Source organism: Colias philodice, chromosome 6 (assembly GCF_061535455.1).
Source record: "Colias philodice isolate Cphi_HAF_F1 chromosome 6, ilColPhil1 Martin Lab GWU primary, whole genome shotgun sequence".
NCBI lineage: Eukaryota > Metazoa > Arthropoda > Insecta > Lepidoptera > Pieridae > Colias > Colias philodice.
In genome coordinates, this window is record NC_143091.1 from 10,197,765 (window position 1) to 10,224,059 (window position 26,295).

The 26,295-nt window shown below is 33.0% G+C and overlaps 1 protein-coding gene across 5 annotated transcripts in view; it reads right to left on the reverse strand.

The window, feature by feature from the left end:
* The window catches only part of exp (expansion), a 135,014-nt gene that overhangs the window by 5,798 nt on the left and 102,921 nt on the right, over positions 1 to 26,295 (reverse strand). For all 5 annotated transcript variants that reach the window (XR_016315788.1, XM_089696799.1, XM_089696801.1 and 2 more), the window contains exons 4-8: positions 23,619 to 23,691; positions 16,218 to 16,385; positions 11,685 to 11,883; positions 3,813 to 4,099; positions 161 to 245 (exon numbers count right to left, since the gene is read on the reverse strand). Coding sequence is in view for 4 of the 5 variants with exons in the window: in XM_089696799.1 (XP_089552925.1) it covers positions 161 to 245; positions 3,813 to 4,099; positions 11,685 to 11,883; positions 16,218 to 16,385; positions 23,619 to 23,691 (812 nt within the window). In the remaining variant the exon portion in view is untranslated. The remainder of the gene's footprint in view (positions 1 to 160; positions 246 to 3,812; positions 4,100 to 11,684; positions 11,884 to 16,217; positions 16,386 to 23,618; positions 23,692 to 26,295) is intronic.

Here is a 26,295-nt window from a genome sequence, read left to right on the forward strand (position 1 = left end):
GAACAATTTAGGTATATTGAAGTGTACAAGTACTTCTTTAAGAGCAATTTAAGATGGTCATACAGTGTCTTTACTTTATTAAGAGGCCATTAATTAGGTACATTGGATGTAAAATAAAAAGTAGGACTTAATTAAAAGAAAGCTTTCGCATATTACTTACCGTATTTCTTGTTATCTTTTCCTTTATCAGATTTTCCTCTCGGGAACTGAGTTGGGACGCGGTCGTCGATATCATCATAATCCGGCTGTAATTTGATAAATTTCATATTAATTTATTTATAAATACAAACTATTATTTAGGTATAAATTCATCTTTAAACAATAAAAAAGAACAGCAAATGTAAATGAAAGGGAATCAGCAAATACATTGTTGTATTTCCAATTGTAATATCACCCGTAAATAAAATGTAGCCTTAAGAATAAAATAAACTAAAGAAGTTACTTAACACAATATCGAATACGATAGCATTGTTATACATTTAACAAATCGTATTTTATTTACATTACACAAATCGTATTTGCACTAGGGTGGTTCCTGCAGCCTTCCTTTTTTATTGACCCGACGCATTGTATCGCTCGAGGCATTTAATACCATACAATAATACAGCTCTTATTTCTCGGGTTCTTAAGAGTATAAACACGTCAACACGATTATGTTATCGGTTGAATATAGAAATATATTAAAAACTGGAATCACGAACAAAAAACACGAGCCGCAAAGAGCGCGTGGGCATTTGACTATTCTTATCTTGTTACACTGCAAGTTAAGATATACAACAAACATTGATACCGGCTCATAGAGTACGTGTGGCTTTATCAAGTAAAAGAAATTATGCGCACCACCCTGCTACAGAATCTCGTGTTACCATAATTCACGGCTGTTCTACATTATTTTCTGTAAAAACAGTCGCGTAAAATGCTCGAGCGCGAGCATTAAAAATATATCTAAACTTCATCCTTTACTTTTATTTCATGAAATATGTGGTGTTCGGTTGACAAGGTGGGTCAGGGGATATCTCGCTAGCCATACGAATGCCCAGATAAAGTGCGAAGCGTTAAATCAAGTTAAAAGTGAACGTAGGGGACAAAGGACATTCTTCATCTTTGTAATGTCATAGCAAAAGCTCAGAGCATTTGGATAAACCAATAAAAGGAGATCGAAGGTTACTCGGGCGCTGACTGTCATTTATCTTTAGCCGCGCTGATATCTGAGATACGTCGTGGATATCTGCTCTACCATTGTTCACCGGTGTAACTATGGGCTGTAAATTCGTGTACTACATCAGCGCACAGTCTAATATTCAGCGCATTCAATGGGTTTTCTATATAAAGGGCTTTATTGTTAGAGCAGAAACGTCGGTTTTGTCGTGAAATAGAATTGCATATCATGGTGGGATAGAATGGAGTGTGACATGGTATTGGATCAGACAGACGTGAAACTTTCACTTCTGTTCTGAGATAAGGAAATTTAATGTGTTATCTCTGTCTTAAGTCTCTTCATTATAGACGTGGTCAATTATAATATACCTAAATGGAATTACGACCACATGTATAAGATTAATTTGCCCGTAATTAAATTATTGTATACTACTCCTTCGTTTTAAAAATTTAAGACCAACCCTTTAGAAACAGTGGTCAGTGCGAAAAAGAACAATCTTCAATAAACGTAGGTACATAACTTTAACTAATAGAGTCGATTCAATTCGTTAGTAGAATTATTATATTCTAATGGTCTTAAAAATGTATAATTCTGTGTATTCAAGGACATTTTTACCCTCTTCCTTTAAGAATTACCAAAACGGATAAAGCCTTAAAAAGCTTAATGAGTTTATTATGAAAATTAAGACACCTCTGACCCTGAACCCAAAATCAACTAGGATTAGTTGTATAATTTATAATTACAACGCAAATTAAAGAAATATATTTCAACCTATGTCATTAATTGGAATTTTTGTTAAATATATTCAAATATAAAGTTGTAAAATGTCTACATATTAGCATAGTAGTTTGTCGTTTTAGCGTAACGAATTTCTACTAAACTATACCAAAGTTTTACTTTTAAAAGTTCATTTCTTAATATAAAAGTCGTCTTACGTAATCGAGATATCATCAAAACTCATTTCTTATAATGTTGATGTAAATATATTAACAGAAATGTAATTAGCATGTATATTAATGTTTCACAAGGAAGCTCTTACAAGGACGTTGGAAATAGTTGCTTAATAACGTTTACTGTAGGCATTCGTACCAACTATTTGTCTTACAATCGGATGTAAGTTTAGAGTTAACTTTTGTTATATTTTTGGATCTTTTTTTTGTTCAATTTTAGATGACGATGACTTGAGAATTTTTATATAAATCTGTAAGTGGGTATTGAATATTTTAATAGATGCAGCGTTTAGTTTGACCTTAAAATTAGATTGCAATCTAAATCAGTTAAAATATATGCATCATTATATGGCAACGATAAACTGGAGCAATACTTAAATATTTATAAAGGCCTGTTACACTTGTTCTTAATTGCAATTTCAAATTCGATACCTATAAGTACGCATTAGTGTTTAATATTCAGTCACATAAAGTGATAAAAACCAATAATAAATAAAGATCATTATTTAGCTGATAACACTGCATTAGGTATAAAACATTTCGCAGGCAGCTCGGCTGCAGATTGAAAATATTCCATTATTCATGTCAAGACATTTTGAAATCACTTTGCGTAAATCTGGCTTTTATCACACTATAATGTGTTTAATGTTTATTTTTCTTCAAATGAGATTAAGAACTTTTCCATTAGGGCTTCGTTATATTTAAATTTTGGAAGCTTAGAGGATATGACTGACAGCCGTGATAAGTTAATGTGGACGAAATTGAATAATAAATTTGATAGGGATTTAATAAGGATACACGTAAAAGATTACGCCCTGGCATGATTTATAATTATATTTGGAAGTTGATTAATGTACTAAGTACTTTTCGTCTCGGACATATTGTGCTTAATTAACCAAATAAGGTAAGATAAGGCTTATGAAACTTGTTATTTAATTTGATTGGTATTGGTATTATGTAATTCGGAAAAATATAATTATTATTGCCATAGCGTTATAAAACGCATGGGAACAGTAGAATCATTTCTTACCACAAACACTTGAGTTGAATTATACTTAGAAAAATTAGTTTCATCCGTGTTACGAACAGCGTAAGTGTTAAAAATTGCAGCGAATTATGAGTTGCGTAGATCTATAAAAAAAACTAAACCAAGCTAAACAGTAATAGAATTCATAATGCAATTTTCACTCGCAAGATTGCTTGTGACCACACCGTATTTATTAAATTAGGCCTATAATATGAGACAGTTAGCCAATATACTTCAAGTAATGGTTAAATCATATTCCATTAATATGATATGTAGGCCGTTGTTTAGTTCGAAATGGTAATGGGTTTATAAGTACGATTATGGTGGATTATAACATTGATTTAGTAACTGTTCCTCATGGCTCATACGGATAGCAGTGATTGCCATCCCATAACGTTACCGTATGTTTCACATTCTTATTTTTTTTAAACAAGTTAAATTATGTAGCGTACTTTTAATTATATATTTTATATTTCTACTTATGGCATGTTGCCAAGAAATTTACCGAGCAATGTGATTGATGAATGATAGGTATTATTTAATATTGGACAACTATAAGTTAAAAACATGAATACCAACCATAGACAAATATAACCAAGATACCAACTAACAAAAAGAGTCGAAATAATAATCAAATGGCACTGCTTAGAAAATCCTATTATAGTTATATACGTACTTTAGGTATATCAGCTGGTCCGTAACCATTCTCCCGTGGTGGAAGTTTCGGCGGCTTCTCTCCCCTCCTCTGTCCCATTTGCATCATTAATTGTTCTCTAGTCGCGGCCACAACACCGTGACCGTTATGACCATTGTGACCGTTTAGAGCGATGTGACCGTTGTGACCGTAACCGCCAGAACTGCCGCTTGAACCTGATCCGTTTGCGTTGGAACTTGCGATGCTGTAAGGGTCTTCATCAGGTATCGGGATTCGAGGACGGTTCTTTATGTCCATTGGTCTTTGAACTGTCGAAGAAAATAATGATTTTAATACATGGAATTTATAATTAGTTGAATACAAGAAAATTAACAATCTTTAATTGTATGGGTACTTAAAAATTAGTAGATAATAATTGGTAACTTAAGCATAATAGTTAACAAAATTTTATTGAAAATCATTAATGTAAATAAACATAAAGTTACCTCAACTCGATAATAGCAATAAATAAATTGGGCATAAACAAGGCAGGTTTCGTTTAATTAATTCCAACATTAGATATACCAGTTGTTGATTCATCAGAATGTGGTTATTATCTCAATAAAAATTATATTTAAGTGTTTCTATGATCGTCAGTTCTATAGATAAGGATGCGGTAATAATTCAACTAAATGATGGCGCCTGTGTCACATTGGTAGGTATGAATTCGTAACAATAGTCTGACAGCTTTTTTATTTAAATTTTATGAAATTTTAAATGATTATTATGTAAACGTTGAAGGCTGAATTGCTTTATAGAACAAATATCGGTATAAACTTCGATCTATAATGTTAGTGTCAATACAAAATAATTATAAAAGAACGTAAGCGTACTGATGAAAATTGGCTGAGAAAATTTAGAATATTCGCCGTTATGCAGTAATGGCAGAAAAATAAAACAATGACGACAAACAAAGATGGCTATTAAATCGCAAATAATATTGAGTATAGAACTAACGTAAAAAATAACGCATTTATAATAGGACGTCAAATAAAATCTAGAACGTTCCGAGTCAGGACTTGTTAGACGTTTTACATATAAATATCGTATTTATATGAAGCAATCATGAAGTCTAGCAATTGGTAACATTTAAGTGTTTGTGCAATGCATGATGTCGTGTCTAAGATCGAATGGCAATAGCCACGACTGGATATTAGCTGAGACGGTAAAGGTTGAAGGTTTAGGCATTATTTATAACGTCTTTGTGACTATTGTTTATGCAAATATTATAAAAATTACTTATAAAGCTCATACGATTATAAATATAAGACTGTAAGAAATAACAAGCGAGGCCGGGTTAAATATTAGTTTGAAATGTAATAAGAATGTACTGCGATTCTACACAGCTACCTAATTGATGTAGGTAGTTGATAACAAAACGCAGCTAGTCAACGACTATTAGTAAAGTGAGGGTAGTTGGGTCGAACGTCGTATAAACAGCGTCCGAGCCCCTAGGCACGATTCGTACGAATGCGCCACGAGTCAAAGGAAAGCGGCAATTTATAGTATTCGACAGCTAAGCATGTTCGGACAGGAAACAGTGACAACTTTATTGACAACTATTTATCCACAAAAATATTAAATCAAAAGTCACGTCTAACACGGCCATACTGACAATCGTACGTCCTCGTACGCCTTTTCTCGTATTACAACACTACGGTAGTTCATCTCGGAATTACACAACCATCCTGCCTCGGCCACACTGACCTGACAGAACAATAACCACGTCCACATGACATAGCCACTCCGTTCGCGTATCTTGGTATATCTACGCTCGTTCGACTAGTGAAATACATCACTACGATACGCCAGCGACTAGATAATACCTCAACGCCAGGGTTCGACTAGCGATTTGGATCACTACACACAATTCCTTCGATGAACTACATTCCCGTTACAATAATCCACGTAACAAATTTTTACTTCACACAACGCACGAAAAAACACAAACGCCAGTATGCCGTTACAAAACTCAAAACAACAAGTGTAGGCTTGAATTCTATCCCGCTTCTGATGTAAGAAATAACAAGCGAGGCCGGGTTAAATATTAGTTTGAAATGTAATAAGAATGTACTGCGATTCTACACAGCTACCTAATTGATGTAGGTAGTTGATAACAAAACGCAGCTAGTCAACGACTATTAGTAAAGTGAGGGTAGTTGGGTCGAACGTCGTATAAACAGCGTCCGAGCCCCTAGGCACGATTCGTACGAATGCGCCACGAGTCAAAGGAAAGCGGCAATTTATAGTATTCGACAGCTAAGCATGTTCGGACAGGAAACAGTGACAACTTTATTGACAACTATTTATCCACAAAAATATTAAATCAAAAGTCACGTCTAACAAGACGTTATTTGGAGAGCGTCAATTGTTCGATTAAATTTCTGGAATTGCGTAGGCAGTACCTAATGCTCTCCATTTCCTTAATGATGCTTTGAAATGTCGAAATTGGATATCTAATAGGGCTACTTCAGTTACGTATAGATATTTTAATTCCCGACTTTTATAACCATTATTTATACCAAAACTTCACAAACATGGATAATAATAATCTCATGTTCAAAGCAGATGCTATAAGAATGCTATAAGATGTAGAAGCAATTTTATGCATTCAGCGAAGATTCAATGCATAATCTACGTAATGTAATCGCATCTTACACAATCACACACTGCAGACTAAATGTTGCTTAGCTTTATAAATTATTAATCAGCTACACTATCTAGGCCTTCTAGTGCCTTAGTATATCGCAAGGTTGTTTGGCAAATACTTGATGAAGTTATAAAACTATATTATTAGTAAAATACTTACTAAATATACAAACACCTAAATGTTTTGTATTATATTTTAATGACTATTATACATACCAACACATCTTAAATGATTTCTGTTTATTACTCTTTTTGTAAACATCAGTCTATTAACGATTAAAACGTTTAACAGTACGTAATAAAACGTGTTGTTTTGTTGCAAGGCAAGATTTGAAAGTTTCAACACGTTTGTAGGATGCGGTAGTTATTTGTATGCCGCTGTTTACTACGCCACATTAAATTATTTCGGATGAGCAAGCAGAAATAGATTGAAAGGCCCTCGAGGGGCGCCATCCAATTATAATGTCGATCTAGGAGTAACTAGGTGGGCCTTTGTTAATTAGTTAATTTGAAAACAATCGAATGCTATTATTATGTGAGGTTCGTGATTATCTTGTATTTTATTAACGATATTTGAATTCGAATGATTGGATTTGGAGCATTAAAATTATAGCTTTAATTTATCTCTATCTCTGTGGACACATTAATGTTTTATATTTCAAACAGTCCTGCAAGATAAACTACGATAAAATATTAAATAATGAAAAATGTTTAATTCAAAAATGTATTCCTAATTGAAAAACGATAGGTTCACACATTAACACCATCGATAAAAGTAAACATTACAGTGTAAACGAAGAACAGATAAAACAACAAAGGGATTTAAAAGGCATTATTCCTTAGATGCTAGATAATGATTGTTGCGAACAAGATAACGCTGAACAAATCTTGACTACGTAAGATATACGTGGTTTGTGGAAACACCGCAGACGACGCAACGGGATTAGAATTCAGATTAGTCTAGCTGATGACCTGAATGTTAAGTTTAAAGACCATTTTTCAATGTCCAGAAAATTTTCTTAATAAACATGAAATATGGTCGCGTAAAAAGTTCCGACAAACAACTTTAATAAGGCCGTAAAAAGGAGAGAAACAAAGAATAATGGACCTAATTTGGTTTGGTAAACTGTGTCATAACATCTGGTTTAGACTACTTGAACTGATTTACATCATCGAAAACACTTTCGATCACAGCACGCTTCTTATTGACGACTGGCGCTGTTTTGCATAACATCAATCACGATTTATGTCTGACCACTAATATTTCAATTGCCACTCGTTTCAAATACAAAGTATACCGCACTATGTCTGTAAATGTAGGATTTTGCGATATAGTTATGCTATATCGAGTCACGAATACTTCGAACTTCATGATGAAATCGAAATTTGTCGAGGTCGTCTCAAGAACATATGAGCGAAACATTTTTTGATCTTCGGATATGTTTTTAACTTTCAACTGATAAAAACAAAACCTAACCAACATTCTTGAGAATTGTCAGTTATGGTATAACACCTAAGTATAACACGGATACGGAATATGTATTTTTTACCGATATATCGAAGGTTTATGGAGAAAAACTTGTTGTTAGGACGAACCATAATAAGCTGATAACAATGTCATGACTTTCATACCCGGAACAAGATAGCAATAAATTTATTTGAGCTTCATAACCGATAAATAGTGGTCAGCAAAACCACCACAGGAAATCAAGGAGCAAATCTTATCGAGTCGGGATCACGGGAACTTCGGCGTGCGGTTTCTTTCCCATAGTTTCTATATGATTTGCACAAAACTAATATTGGATGTAGATAGTTGCTCAGTTAGCAATATGATTTAGGAATGTGCTATAAACTCTAGCGGAATGAGGTGCAATACATCATAAGATGGTAGTGATTGCATTGATGCACAACACAATAAAAGGAGGCTACTGAGAACCAAGTGAGACTGATTGCGCGCAATGAGAACGCAATAAAGTATTAAGATTAAGACAATCTCTTCTACTTGCCTTAGAGACAAAATGAACCGTATATTTCATTCCTAGTCTTAACTTTTTATAAAAAAAACACATCAGTTTTGAACATATACCAATTATTGTTTCCGATTAACATTCACAGAATAAAGACTTGATCTGCCCATCTCATTAGTTGTTATTACTGTAATTATACATTCCGGAAGTCTGGAAGAGCCAATAATATCAATACGCGGATCACCTTGCTGTTGCAAAAACCAGTTGACTTACACGGCCCAATTACAATATTAACTTGAAAAAGTTTAAAAGGTCGTTGTATGAAGTTCACGTTTTATTAAGCCCAACATATTGTATACGAAGTTTTCTCTCGTTACGAAAACTTTGTCCGTTTCAAGGATTTTAAATGTCTTTTGCAGTTCTCCGTGAGAACGTTGCATTATAGAATTAAGTTTTGTTCGTTAGCGGTTTTAATGATAAGAATGAAGGTCGTCTTATTGTTATGTTGGATAATGTTTGGGGCTGCGGTCTCTAAAGGTCTGAGACAAGGTAAGTGAAACATGCATCGGTTTTTATTATTTGGATGTACACAATCTATAACACAAGTTCTAAGCTATAAATGTTCTTTGGAAGTAATTTGGAATATGTATGACCTATTTAGACATTTTTGTAGGTAAGATAAAAAGTACAGTTTTTATTTGCTAGGCTTTCCAGTAAACTTAGATCTTTGCTTGAAAATAAAGAAAAGAATTGCTTTTTGTTTAGATAACAAGTATAGATTGTGTTGTGGTTAAGGCGAGGAAAATTGATATTATCTATGATCCTGTCTGAAATCGTTTGCAAAATAAATCGCATTTTTGATTGAAAAATAAATTTCCTTGTAACTTGATTTATATACGTTTGCCACATAATATAAAAATATGTATATGATTTACACACCTACAATAAGAAACGAAGCTGATAAGCTCAATCCAAACATTATTTACATTTAAATTAACTGTCTTATAATACGTTTGATTTTAATAAATCTTAATATATATAAATCTCGTGTCACAATGTTTGTCCTCAATGGACTCCTAAACCACTTAACCGATTATAATAAAATTCGCACACCATGTGCAGTTCGATCCAACTTGAGAGATAGGATAGTTTAAACATGTAGGTACCACGGGCGAAGCCGGGACGGACCGCTAGTACTATATAGAATCTACACGCGCGTTTTGATAAAGTTGTTTACGTCAGTGGCTAAAATAAACTTACTTCCCGGTGTTGGAGTTTTTGTCGAATCAGTAGCGTGACAAATTGGTGGTCAGTAGGCTTCTTGTTGAGACAATCAATTTAAAAATAAGTTTATAAGGATCTACGTGTTTGTCAAACTTCAATTGATTAAGAGAAGAAATAAACTTGATACAGGAAATGTAGCTATTGCGTTGAACGTTTTTAGAAGAACTATTTCCGATGTAAAAAAATGTTTTCTCGATGTGTGCAGTTTATTGGCTTAATAGCATTAGAATTTACAACTCATAGCCACAGAATAATATAAGTATTTTTGTGTATAGCTTGGCCTTGCCCTATTGTTTTAATCAATTAACAAACCATATTGGATTATGGGTATAACCATTACAATTCATCTATAAAATCTTCGATAGGTATATTCATTAGTTTAAAATTAATATTATATTACTTTTTATTGCGGAAGTCTGTGTTTTGCCATTATTAGTTATTTAAATTGAAATTAGTTCCACTATATTCAAAGACATGTTTTTAATTCATTAAAAATCTCGAATTCTTAATAAACAATGGACTTAGTTGTAAAGATTCCTCTTGATGTATTTTATGTTGAAAATTAATTAAAATCTATTAAATTTATTGTTATTTTTTTATTGAACACGGGCCCCTAAAAATGCGTTGCGCTCGAATCAAAATAGATGAAATAAATCTGGATCAATGCACAAATATAATAGTGAAAGGAACTCGCATTTAAAAGCCGCCTGTGAGAATCGAATATTTTTATCTTATTCGATCTATGAGCATGATCGATTTCACAACTAACCGTTTTAGTTGGGCTTTATTAATATTTACGATTATCGTATACGTGGAATACGATTAAGGTTTAATCTCTAAATAATGATTTTGTCAAATTAAGGACAGCTACATAATATTATTATATATTTGCCTAACCTCGTAGCTAAGCATTTGAACAAAGGCCTTTATTATGTAAGTTATTTATTACAAAAAGGGAATAGTTCTCCCTTGAAATTTATATTTTGTTAAAAAAATTATATGTGGTACGACAGAAAAATGTAAAGGGAATTCTATCTAATTATAATATTAATAAGAGAATGTAGCCAAAATAACTGTTAAAGGCATATTAATTGCTAAATAATAATTAGAGCCGCCCTTAGAAACAAATAACAAGTAAACAAAAGAACGATATAGAAAGCATATTTCGCGAAGGTCAGTTAACTTGTCAGCCGGATACAATACCTAACACGTGTAGTACATTCCTGTATCTAGTCTCATTGTGTTAGCCACTCTTGTTGATCCGTCGATCTGGATCCACGTAACACATGTGACAACAGGAAATCCTTAACGAGTCATGAATGAAGTTTTTATTATGTGCGAAGATAGTAAATATGAGATTTATCTTATGTTGCAGATTTTGAGATTGAATAATTAAATATCTTTGAATCAATGATTTGGTTTACGTATTTTAAAGATAAGGGGGAAGTTCTGGACCAATGTAGACTATAGAAAGAACTAATTAGACAATTTAACAGAATACAATTATGTATTTCACAGTCGGTACCAATCTGAATTATGTTCATTGCAAATCTGAAGTACGATAGAGCATTCTGCATCATATGAATTTTCTTCATTATTAACATGTATACTATGTAAAGTACAATCAGTTATTTCTCTACTCCATCCCTCCCATAGTTCCTAATCCACAGCGTCTCCAATCCCCCTTGATCAATGTATCCACGCTCAAGCTCGTAGTTCAGTACACAAGACACTATTCTATAGGATCACTAACCTGGCGGCAGTTTCGATTTGAGCATGTCCATAGCGACGACGTTGATCACCAGCACCCAGATGGGGCACTCCAGCAGGTCCCCGTCCAACTTGGCGAAGGCCACAGCGCTGAGGCATTGTGTTTCCAGTCCCCCTTGGTCTAAGAACCACGCTCGAGCTTGCAGTTCACTATACCAGAGACTTATCCTATAGGATGACTAACCTGGCGGCAGTTTCGACTTGAGCATATCCATAGCGACGACGTTGATCACTAGTACCCATATGGGGCACTCCAGCAGGTCCCCGTCGGATTTGACGAAAGCCACAGCGCTGAGGCATTGTGTCTCCAGTCTCCTCCGGTCTGGGTAAGCGCGGCGGAGCTCGCGGTTCACGTTCGATTGGAATTTCTTCATGTCGAACAGCTGCAGGGTAATATTGGTTAGGTTTAGATAAATATGATATTTTAATCATGTAGAGGTGTAGAGTTTATAGTGCAGACTGGTAAGACTTTGTTTGATACATAAAATTGAGGAAAAGAGCAAGCAAAGGCGGCTTTTGTGATGTTACATGCTGCGAAAAACAAAATACCAACATATTTTTTTTTTATTAAATATGTATTCAAATATTTTGGGGTAAGTGATATTATGCTTAAGGGATTTGATGTACCATTTGAACGAATACCCAAAGGTTGGTTTAAGTCAAAGAATAGGTTGGTTAGGTAAGTAGGTACTTAAAAAGTATAAAGAAGAATAAACGCATGATAAACCCATGATATAGTTAGAGATTATATAATATACAAACATTCTTGTATGAGTTCCCATGAACGTTGTTTGACTTCAAATACGCATTCTCTATCACTACTAAATATCATAGAATTGCAAGAAAGATGTGTGTGGATTTCAATTATTCAACATGCTTTTCATCTTCATATCACACATTAATATTCTTACAACTGAGCCTAAAATACTAAAAGTACAGTTTTCTAGTCTACCAAAACTAATTACCTGATTGAAGCTTTACTTACTTAAAAGTGAATCATTAACAGTCAACTAAAACACAATACATAACAAGAAATAAACCACCTATTAAAAATTACATCATAATCATCAATGCATCAGATATTATCGATTTATTACTACCCAACTGCTCGGCGGTCGGTAATGAAAGAACAATCGTGCTTTCAAACCATTTGATGTCTTTTTAAAGCCCTCGAATACCGACACGAAAAGTCTAAGCAAGCGCATTAGTACAACTTGATAATCTATTTTTAACCGATCCATAGAATTAAAGGTTATTTAAATGTTTTTGTTATACTTACCTTGTTTCAAGGCTTAACTGTTCTTTATAAATAATCTTTAGCATCTTATCCTTATAAGTGTAAAAACGGTTTAATACTGTATACAGGGTGTAATCGTTAAGTGTGCACAGGCGATTATTCCGTAACTATTGCAGATATCAAAAAACTTTATATTGATATCGAAAGCCCTTTACCTAATGAATGAAATGACAATAATAAATTTTAAAAAATAAAACGGTAAATATCCAAACAAGTTACATTTAACACTCCCATACATTGAATTTTCCATACATTTTGTGTTCAAAGCAAATGTTCGAAGTGACGTCCTCGTTTTGGAATACCATTGTATTCCACATAGAGCTCTATTTACAGCTTCTAAATGAATTTTTATTTAAATTTGCGATGTAATTTAAGCACAAATTAAAAAAAAGAACTAAAATTTTTCATATTACATGTTTAGAATAGTCATATCTCATACTAAATGTATGGGAGGTGTTTGGTGGAAAATTTTTGGATATTTCCCGTTTTATTTTTAAAAATTTATTGTTGTCATTTTACTCGTTAGGTAAAGGGCTTTCGATATCAGTATAAAGTTTTTTGATATCTGCAATAGTTACGGAATAATCGCCTGTGCACACTTAACGATTACACCCTGTATATCGGGTTTATCATTAATCCGGTTATAAAGTGGGTCAGCTCGAACAAATGCAAGGTATACATCATGCTGTGACATAAGACTTATTTGCGTACCTTATTGCGATATTAAGGTAACAAAACGTTGACTTTGCAACTCTATTGAATTAAACATTTCACATAAATGATTGGGGAAAATGTAGGCTTTTCTTTGAAAAAACTTAGAACACAATGCACAAGGAATATTATACCTTAAATAAGGTAGATATAATTTAACTATGATATCCCTTGTTTTACAGTCGTATGTAGTATAACTTTCTAATGTGTATCAAATATTTATCGAGCGCTATCACATGCATCATCTTAACATGTGGTCGTCCCAATCAAATGCTTGATTTAGATTTAAACTCGTATCGACATCTGACAAACTGAAGATATCTCGATTTTATCTATAAGAAAACCAGTATTCTGACATCCGATAAAATGTAAAAACATTTGAAAACATTGGTTAAAATTATTGAAACAATCTATGTTCTATCAAAACAAGAGTAACATGACAAAGTAAGGTAAGTACTTATATACTAATAGACATAAATTAAAGTCTGTTTACCAAATCCATTTCTCAATTAAAATCGAAAGATCCAAGTGAGGCAATGACCATTCTTACAAATAATAGTGCTATCACTTGCATTGTTCCTCCTTACGTAAACATAGTTAATGGTGTATGAATTACTAATGAACATTTTACTAAGTACTAGGAAGTAACTATTGTTCCAACTGACCCAATTAGCGATATGGATGGAAGTTTCTAGATGATGTTATCGAGATATTGCGATACTTGCCGTCTGAGGTGTGAGATAACTATTGTTTTGTGTTTATCAATAATAAAATCGTTGTGTTGTATATTTTGGATATTCTTCTTAGTTATAATTATGAAATAATTGGTTTGTTTTCAATAACATGTACGAGGGTTATTAATTGTTTTATTAAAAAAAAAAACACCGGTTATTTATACGATAAAAACTATTGAGATAACTTTACAAAACCACGTTTAATAAAGAAGTAGCTACTATTTATTTCTTTTATAGCATTGGGTAGCCAAACAAACGTATTTAGTACCAAATCATTTCGAAAGAGCAAGTAGAAATGTGTTGAAGCAATGTCATGGTCAAATGAATCGTGCTACACACAATCGTGATGGTACAAATGACCAGTGCACTCACATTATTGTAATGCACTATAGAACTGTGATGTTAGCAATGATGATGACTTAAATATTATTGAGAAGCTTATGATAATTTGTGTGGGCACTTCTTCGATAGCGGTAGATACTTTTTGATTTTGATCTGAATATATAGCATGCATGATTTTACAAATATAAAGCATGCAGAGGTCATATCATCTATAAAATTAGGTTATCGAAATACAAACGAATTTTATTAAATCCAAATGTTTCCTTAAAACAAAATGCTCTTAAGCTTTTTAATCATAAAAACATAAAGATCTGTTGTTCGACATTAATATCTATTAAAAAACAAAACCCAAACCTAACTCGTTTTATTGACATTGTAATATTCTTTGTGCAATAAAATAATATGTAAAAAAGTTTACGAAATATATTATTCAGGTTTTCGAGCAGCCGAGGGTAAAGGTTATTTCGACAATAAAGAAGGATATCAAGAATAATATTTTAAATGCGAGCGCATATAATAAGGAATTTTTCTTGAGAACACATAATTTTATCTAATATTATTTTCTTCCCACTTTTTTAGCACGTAGCACACAAACCACTCATAAATATTTTCTTAAAGTGCCTAAAATCACAAATCTTTATTATAAACATGAAAGACTGATAATATATATTTGTCTGATTATTTCACATACATACTGTTCAATTACTGGGATATTTAATATATTTTATGATAAATGAAAGAATTGTTTTGAAGCACAGACGGTCGATGGAGTCGGCATGTACTCGAATGGAGACCACGTACAGGCAAGCGTAGTGTAGGACGCCCTGCGGCGCGTTGGACTGACGACTTAAAGAAGGTGGCCGGCATTGGGTGGATGCGATATGCAGAAGAACGGGAAAAGTGGCGAGATCTGGGAGAGGCCTACGTTCAGCAGTGGACGGGAATAGGCTGATGTGATGATAGCTTATTTCACAATAAACCGAATTTGGGATCTAACATTGCTACTTTCAAAGAAAGGGGGCGTTCCTACATCTCCTATATAATTCAAAATTACACAATACTCGCGAGATGGATGGCTTCAAACTTACTCCCATACCCTAATTACTTTCGTATATACATACAAGGTAATTATGCGGGTAGCCGTGAAATTAATAGACCGAGTTACGGCATCTCGCATTAAGGAGTTCTTGACGGAAATGATTACAGGTAAGTACCCGCTTCGAAAGAACTTGCATTTTATAGCCGTAAAAATTAATGTTATCACCGAAATGCTTTCCTACTGTCTTATGAAAAATGTAAATTGACAGGGCATTTTGGAGGAACGTTTCTTTGACGAGTTCATGCGTGTGTTTTAATGTTATGAATATTTGTTTTAATGTGTGTCTAATACGAATATATGTCTTTACAAAAATATTCACTGGGAAGTACTGAATCAATTATAAACACTCGAACAAGTAGTCGTGTATTGGCTTCAAAAGCACATGTTCTGAGCTAACAAAGCTTGTAAAGTGTTCAAAATTTAAGGTTATATAAAATAGCAGATTGCGTTTTCAACGCCCGACAAGCATGCTTTTTATGGGAAAACTTACAAACTTTTTAGTACAAAAATATCGTTCTTAGTATAAAATATTACCTTGAATATTTTCTCTTGTTCCAGCGCATAACCAGGCAGCTTCACAATATCCTGTCCTATCGCCGTCTCCTCATTGGCAGTTGCGGCTGTACTCTTCACAAACACGCTACTTTTCGAGTAGCGCCTGATGAGTATATTGCCAGCGTCGTCCATTTTTATTTTAACACCCTGTAACAAGAATTTATATATGAATATTTAAATCCCATCAAAAACATCCTGTAAAAAACCCAAGTCTCGCAGCTCAGTCTTTCTACCGTCAAAAGTTGTGAGATCCATGTAATACCAAGTCGGTTAATCTATTTAGTGTCTACTTGAAGGACCTTCTGTCTTAAGTTATTACATAAGTTATTATCATGCCAATATTAAAAATATTTAACGTTTTAAACAAATAGATCGACTTGGACATCGCTTGATTTGATTATTAGTATGTATCACACTACACAGCACGACGGGCCAGCGACCAACAGGAACGAGAGTTTCAATCGCGTGAGGCGCGAGAGACTAAAGAATCTAATATAATATTGTAATATTCATTTTGTTTTCATGCGATGTCCAAGTCGATCTATTTGTTTAAAACGTTAAATATTTTTAATATTGGCATGATAATAACTTATGTAATAACTTAAGACAGAAGGTCCTTCAAGTAGACACTAAATAGATTAACCGACTTGGTATTACATGGATCTCACAACTTTTGACGGTAGAAAGACTGAGCTGCGAGACTTGGGTTTTTTACAGGATGTTTTTGATGGGATCTCACTTCTTTTTGTAGAGCCTTTCTTTTTGATACCATCTACTTCTAACGAATTTTGTTAATAAAGGTCTTATGATATTTTCTTATTTTTATATGTAGTCTTCCTCCGACCGACACTATTAAGTAATTATATTTGAAGACTAAGGTATTTATGTAAGTTCCTTAAAATTAACCAAACAACATCCCAATCGTAAGCAAAATATAATATCAGTAAACTAATGAGCAAGCCTTTTAGTCGTAAATGTAATTTATCAATCGAAATTATAAATGAAAATCGCAAACTTATAGGTTAGGTTTCGAGGCACATCCGAACAGCATGAGGGCGCTCGCACGTATGCGTGCGGCTGCCGCTCGCTCGAAGGCATTCACATTTCATTGTTCTGTCATTTTGGCGTATATTTTGCTTGTCAGTCATAGAGTAAAATAGAGGCCAGTCTGTCTGTAAGGAGGCTAGTCGCGCCAACAATTTATATTTTTATTTATTTATTTATTATAAGGTACCTTACAGCTAGTGATACAATTTTTGAGATGAATAAATACTAAGCTACGCCAATTAAAAGGTACACCAATAGGTAGTAAAAATAATATACGTATGTGAACAAATACTAGTATAAGAATTTTACAAATGATAAGAGAAAAGATTTTAATTTTTTGTAGGTATAAGTAAGCATTGATCAAGCCCAATAAATATTTATTAAGAAAGGAAATGTTTTAAATATCTTCGAATTCAAATAAATTAAAACCAATTTAATGTAAAATTAAGTAAGACCTGGTAAGTAGGATGTGATTGTGTGTGTGTGTGTGTGTGTGAAAGTGCGTGTATGAGAATGTGTGAGTGTAAAAAGCTAATGTATTATATTATTATGTGAGCTGACCTTCAGTATTAATTAATTGTAAAATTTGCTTTTTAAAACTAGTACGTGATAAATAGAAGGGATCCACAGAAGAAAATTTTTTATTATAAATGTCCGGGAGCCTGTGGAACGGTGACATTTTTAGATAATTAGTTGATGTAGCCGGCACGTGGAATAGGCGTGTGTGGCGAGTACGCTGTGTGGGTACAAGATACTTTATATTTTCCAACGCTGTGGAATAGTCAAACTTGTTGTTCACGATATCGTATAACAACATAATGTCTATTATATCTCTCCTATCCTCCAAAGTATTTAACCCATAATGTGAGCAAGCCTGTTCATAATTCAACGAATAATTTTTTGTTTTATAATTCATTTTGTTCACAAATATTTTTTGTATCGCTTCCAATCTTTTAATGTGACATTTATATTGCGGTCGCCAGATCACACTTGCAAATTCGAGAACACTACGTACGTAGGCAAAATAAAGAACTTTCAAGCAAGTAATGTCGTTAAATGGATCAGCTTGTCGCAAGATGAAACCTAGATTTTTGTAGGCTTTATGAACAATAAAATCCACGTGCGTACGATATGCAAGTTTGACGTCCAGAATCACACCTAGGTCCCTTACTGAAGTAACAGCAGGTATAGATTCACTATTAATTTTATAATCAAAACAAATAATATTATTATTTCTATTACGGGTAAAACTTATTTTTTGGCATTTTTTTTATATTAATTGATATTTTATTTAATTTATAATAGTCACTTAATCTATTAAGATCATCTTGAAGACATTGACAATCGTAAGAGGAAGTGACTTTTCTGAATATTTTTTTATCATCAGCATAAAGTAAGAAATTAGATTTTACAAAGCAGTTACCAATGTCGAATAAGTAAATGTTATACAATAAGGGACCGAGATGCGATCCCTGCGGGACGCCCGAAGTAATATCAACAAAATCTGATTTAAATCCCCTAGAATCACCGATTGACTGCGGTTCCTGATATAAGACTCTATCCATCTGAGAAGATCACCCCTGATACCCACCGCATAAAGATAACAGATTTAAATTATAATATATTGTTTTATTAGATTTTCGTACTTCAATACATGTCCAATCATGTGTTTTTCATTACGTCGACCATTTTACAAGTAATAATGTTGTTCAGTTTCATGGGCTAAGGCTAAACACACCCTTACCCACCCTATACCCCCTCCCTTGCCTCATATGGTAGGTACCTATCTATACCTATTAAATTTATAACCACCACCAACCACCAACTGCATAAATAACTTTGTAATCCCATATATTTATATGGGATTACAAAGTTATTGATTCAGTTGGTGTATTTGGAAAACTGGACCGAAATTACAAAATATTTAAGTTTTCCCATGATTAAGACACTTAACTCTATATGTATTCCAAATATGAAGCTTCTAAGTCTGCTAGAAGTGCCTTGGACTTTTGATGATCGGTGAGTCAGTGAGTGACAAAATTTAGAAACTTTAACAAGTTGTCATTCTTAAACTACTGGTTCAAATTGACTGAAATTTTAAATATTCCGTGTTTATACAATGCCGGATTAGTTACTCAAGATTCAGGTTTCTTGCTTTATCCACAACCGAATTATAGGGGGTCGAAAAAGGCCCGAATTGCTTCGAGAAAAGGATGGTACGGCCGTGCCGCTTTTTTTTTGCTCGACTTGGCGGGGGCACTGCCGTGCCCCCAGATTGCATGCGTACTTATATCTAAGGTATCTAATTAGAAGGTAAACGTGACACTAGTGACATATGATTGAACTAATCCTTAGAACACGCTGTTATAAGAAACTAGCTTTCCGCCCGCAGCTTCGCCCGCGCAGTCAAAAAAAACCCGCATAGTTCCCGTTCCCGTGGGATTTCCGGGATAAAACCTATCCTATTTCCCGGGGTAAAAAGTAGCCTATGTCCTTTCTCGGGTATCAAAATATCTCTATACCAAATTTCATGCAAATTGGTTCAGTAGTTAAGGCGTGATTGAGTAACAGACAGACAGACAGAGTTACTTTCGCATTTATAATATTAGTATGGATAAGCCATGTTATAGACGTGTAACCAACAGTATAACTTATAAACATTTTATTCGTAGGTATATTATAAGGTAATACCCTCGTCTAACACCATGGAGACTGACCAAATGTGCAAAAAGTTTCACCCATGCTGTGACCATAGCTTTTAAGGATAAGTGTGTAAAAAATAAAGACGGTTAAAAAACGTATTTTGGCTTTTTATATAAAGATTAAGATTGTGTTACAAGAGCGGTATCTTTGACTTAGACTTTAACAATAGATTTTATGATCCCGACCTATGACATCATCGACCTTTTGTATTTAATAAAAATAATTTTAAAATGGGTTAACCTGCGAACCCGAAGATACATCGATGATGTCACTACATTATCAGATATGTTATTCGATATAACAAAAAGAAGAATTTTAAACTATAAATTATCCTGGTTTTCAAAAAGACCAGCCATAACTTAATATTTAAGTCTTAGTTATAATAATATCTCAGGATCATTACAATGACTATTCATACAAATTTTATATGTAAATACCTGCGAAAATATTTGTATGGAATTGGCTTCTATTAGAATTTTGAAATGGCAACCAAGATGATAATTTTTTATTTGGAAACTAAACAAAAATTTCGATAGCTATATATTTCGTCATGTCGATGATGTCAGAAGGATTGTTAATCACAAATCATTGATAAAAAATATAACCCGACCTAGTCACTAATTTAACAAGACTATGACGTAAATCTAAGAATATTCTTCAGAATCGAACATACGTTTATACAACTTTGTTTTACCATAGAAAAAGTTTTTGTACACGTAAATCTTTAAATCTCTTTTAATTTTCTAGATTAAAAGGGGCCTAGAGCCTTTTTAATCTAGAAAATTATCCAGAATATTAGTTATCTTTATTCCAAAATTGATCCAGAAATGCGTATTTGTGTAAATCGCTCTAACAAGTTTTTCATTCATAAAAGTTGTAGAATTTCCAATAGTTCGAAAATGTCAAGTAACAAGAAACTGTAGCAGTTGTATTACGGATATACATGTCAAGCATTGTGATATAAGCCTTGAAAGTACAAACACACGAATAAAATCGAAATGTTTATTTTAACTTCGCAAAATGTTTCGAGCATAAAACGCGTGCTTGTAATAGAATTAAGCTTTATTGATTGTATGACCTTAACTATTTATTATTAATAACAGTAGTTATAAAGCAATATTGTGTAAAATCTCGTGTCTCCTATTTGTTCCACCTCATCAAAGATAGAATAAGGCCGGACTCGACTGACCTTTTTAAATTAAGCAGTGCCCAAGAGCAAATATTAGACATGGGTAATAAAATGTGTATTATCTTACTGATTGTTTTTGAAATTACTATACCTACTACGTTTTGTAATTATGTTTTTAATTTTCTTAATTAGAGTAATTTTGGGACCTTCGAATGTTTAATTTAGAATATGAAGTCGATATGGTAATAATAATATGTCTAGTAGGTATATTAAGGCTCAAATACTATAATTGCAGCGGTTCAATGGTAAATATTTTCTACTGACAGAGCTAATTGAAATATAATGTCGTTTTAATTTTAAAATTAACTAGATACATGTTATTGAAATAATTCATACATTCAAGAACAGTTCTTTGTGTTTGAATTAACTGAATTGTAAAAAATAAAGTATTGAGTATGTTTCGGCCTTGCGTTGGACATTCGATACTTATAAAATTACGATGAGAATAAAATACTATTGTCATTTTCTTAAAGAATAAAACAGCGTTTACTGACATTGTGGGTTAGTATAGATTACACTGTGTTCTTCTTGTGATTGTAATTAAAAGCTCATTTTATAAGAAAAATATAATATGGAATCACAGATAATACTGGGGTTTCGGAGATATAAGGACTCTGGATTGAGTTCTGTGTATTTTAAGTTAATATCACTTCACACAATTTCTTTAGAAGTAACGAAAATTTTCTGTTTTATACATTCGGGACATAAAAAACATTTGGTTTATTTAATGGGGAGTGAAATAGAGACATATAAACATTTTGTATATTTTACTGCGGAGTGTAAAAAATCTAAGTCATAGTTAGGCTAAAAATAAAACTGACTAGCATGTCTCCAGGACTTCTAACGCGCAATTAAAACAATTTATAATACAAACGTCTGTCTTGTATATTTTTTCTTATACATATAACAAAAACAAAACACGATGATGTGTTTACACGAAAATGATTGCATGATTACTATTGTCGATGTTTTTACTAAATGCCCATTACAAGATGATGAAAACATTATTACGCAGAACGAATTAAATACATCTAATATTTTTTAGCATCTTTATTTAATAATAAAGTTTAATATCAATTTATTTAGTTCATTATGATCGATTAGGTTAATATTTTTATACATTCTAATACTGTCGTCTATTTTGACCTATCTCAATAAGTTGGCATCAGCAAGAACATCCAGAACATCCAGGGCAAAAGTCTTTGTGCCATTCATATTTCAGTTAATTATTTTCTTTCGCATTTGATATTATAATTTAATCTGCTGGATCTTTGAATTTATATGGTTCGTACATATGATAATATGATATTACCCTTCAGCATAATCTACCAATGGTTCAAATTTTTTTATTTGTATGCAACTTCTAATCAAATTCCTAGAATGTAGAGCTAATGTTATGTTTGTCAGATTTCAGAAACCTTTGCTCTCTGCATATGGCAAAGTTACATAAGCTTTGTATGTATCCACAATTCTGACATAGTTGTTTTTAGACCTCCATGAACTTTACGGTTTCACAATGTTAAAAATTAATATCACGGCATATTTGGTGTTCATTAACCATCATATTATGAGTTAGCTCTAATATTATATGTATCCGTGTTGTTTATTAATGGTGCTTTTTAATGTGTGGGCGTTCACAAATTTAGTATATAGCTGAGCCATCCATCAGATCTTCTTCATCGAGGTTACGTCATACTTGATTTAGGAGGCCCTCGAATAAACTAGTAGTTATTTAGTCTTTATTGGTAATTTGTATTCATGAACGTATATTTATAAGCAAATGTGTTGTTAATTATTCTGTTTATGGAAATTATGGACGAAGAATAAAATTATATTTATAAAAGAGTAGGCAAATGAAGATATTCGAAATGGTTTGGTAGCGGAAAGCTAGTGCGTTATTTGTTGTATTTATGAGGCTGTGAGGATCATCCTACAGATTTTGTTCACATTTTTAATACCTTTAATGTAAGTTGCTGCATTAAGGTATACATGTATGGGATGTGTGATTACGATTAAGATTCTCGGTCACCTCCGTTTTTAGCCATGCATGTAGTATCATACATGGTGTAGTCCTCAATACATAATATGAAGATCATTAATAAAGTTATCAACAATTTACATATTTGTTTATAGTTAATGGCAAACATTTTAATTTGAGTAATTCCATACATTTTAATTTTTATTATACATTTCTGACCACAAAGGACATTAATGCAGTTTTATTGTCTCCATTAATGGCTTGAATTAATAGTAGTTTTATATTTTTGCATCAAAAATATTATGATTACTTACTGGTAACTTGTTATAAATCGATTTGTGGCACAAGTTTATGTTAATAATCGTGCTTGAAATTCAGTTTAGTTGCTAAGCCGTCGTTCTCGAAGTCACTAATTGAACCAAGAAGCCTTATACCTATAAAATGAATAAATCAAAAATATTACCTGTCCTATGTGTTTTTTCAATTCTTCTGTTTTCTGATCTCTGTGGGGGTTGTCAAACCCGCAAAGGCCGATTCTGGAACAAAAGAAATATTGTTTTTCAATGTTATTCTGTTCACGTAGCACATAAGTTTATGTGATGATTTCTGCATTGCCTGGAGCATCGCCAAATGATATTAGAATAAAGTGATGTGGAAAATCCTCGATTTTAAATAAAAAGAAGATAATAATATGTCATAGACATGGGCCAGTATGGGTAATTTACTTTGTCCCAATGCGTTTTTCATTTGCATGGTAGTTACATCATACATTCACGTGAGATCATGTTCTTGGTATGTGTGTGTTGTAGAAAGTACGTATATGAGATAGAAAACATTTCTTTAGTAAATTATAATATGTATATGTTGAATGAGTTAATAGAGTGATTATAGATAATTTATTTAAATCCTTTGCAAATGCTTAATAAATATTACATTATAATTATTATTGTATCATATGTATTTAATTAAAAGTCGCCATAAAAGGATTGTTTTATTGTTCTTAGTCAAGAGCGAAAAAAAAAATGAATGTTAGAATAATGATTTTCACTGTGTAGGTGTTATTCACTTACACGATCAAGCACAACACAACACACAAACACGCCAATATTCGCTTACAATATCTTATGACTAGGAAGTGATCGCAAATCCGCTGTAGCAGTTACATCTACGCACAAAATCGCTTCGCTATATTATGTAAAATAGGTAATGTTCGCTGTTCGGTTCTCATGTAACAAATTGAAGAATGACGCCAGAGGAATTTGTCAAGTATTAAAATCCCCATCACGTACCGTATCGGAATATTGTTTTCTCAAAACCGTTTCTTGTTCGCTCCGAGAATCAACATTTGCCTCTCATTATTATTCCGAATGAGGACTTACTCCGGCTGGCGCTTACTGATAGGTAATTTCTATTTCGCTATACACAGTTCAAGTACATTGTGTTTGTATTCAATAGACGGCGCGCTAACTACCGTGGAAACTATTAGTTTTCTATTGAAAGTTTGTTTGATATCGTTTTTATTAGGGTCATATTGTTTGTTGTGGCTTGTGACTGTATTGTATTACTGTGAATCGACGATAGAATTCATTTTGCGATTCAATTCATGTTTTGTAAATATTTTATGGCTCTTTAAGATGTGAAACACTCATATCTATTATTTGATGGACAGAAAAATGGAAAGTGACGTCGATCTGGACTAATTTTAGACATTCTAATTGAAGTGTTATGAATGTGAAGACCAAAGGTAAATTTATTAACAAAAGTTTATGTAAGTAGTGTGTGTACTCGCCGCAATGATGCTACAGTGACGTAAATAATGTTTTAAAGAAGTTTTAACTCAAGTACCACCACGTTGTACATAAGGAATGTCTCTCTACAAAATATTACTGACAAGTCTGGCGACAATCCCTGACAACATAACTTTATCATGGTTTAAGAACAACGTTAAATATTTTTTACAAAAGTAAGCCAAGAAACGGTATTGTAACAAGATATTAATCGAATATAACATCTGTGAATTCGGTGCTCATAAAGATACATGACATTAAGGTGATACTTTATGTGGCGGGACACGCAACAATCCTTTGAGTGGAATGCTCGGTATTTATTATGGTACCGAATATGGGTCAAATACTTAGTCAGAATAAGATGAATGCTAAAATAACTATGGATTATTGAACATCCATCTTTCTACAAATTCAAGTTATTTATAAAAATTGTTTCTATTCCTATCGCATTAGTAAATTGCAATATGTTCTTTAAGATAGTAAAAGCCCACATAAAGAATTCTGTAAAACAGTAGCACATCACTAACCAATGGGGCGTCGAGATAACGTTTATACAAGCTATTTCAATGAGTGTTCAATTAAGTTTCACACATCGATAGGTCGTCGAACCAGCTGGCTGGTGAGCGGTGAGCGGCGGCCTTGGCGCGTGACGGTGTCGCGTGGCGCCCTCGCGGACTATTTGTTATTACTTGTGCCAAGTTATGGACTGGACTTTTCATTCACGCATATGCCACGTGTTACCAATTAGGACGAATTCCCAATTTGTGGACTATTTGTTATTACTTGTGCCAAGTTATGGACAAGACTTTTCATTGACGCATATGCCACGAGTTACCAATTAGGTAGTATGATTTCCCAATCTGTCCAAGTCTAAGATAGCTACGTTTATCGATCTTTGGCCATTTGCTAACTGGATAATGTTTCCAGGTACCTAAATATTTATTTGTAAATGCACTTGTCACAATATTTAATCCAAGATATTTAATTCTCCATAATTGTTCTAGAATAGCATTGTAATAACATACTCTGGTATCTGTACAACAAATCTGTTGCAACGAACATTTAAATTATTAATTGCACAACACGTTCCTTTATAAGGGCATAATTTTCTAACGAATAATCTAATATAAAATCGCAATTAATGCCATAATTATATGATTCATGATAATTGTGAAATATTTACTTAGCGGCATTGAATTTCGTTGGCAAGTCCATATACGCGCTGCCAAGTACAAAATTATTAGAGTTAATAACTATTATTACATTAAAATCACATATTCGACGTTTATCAGTTTTGCTAAAAGTATTTTATAATTATATGGAGATAAATCTAAGTCGTGTAGCATTGGACTA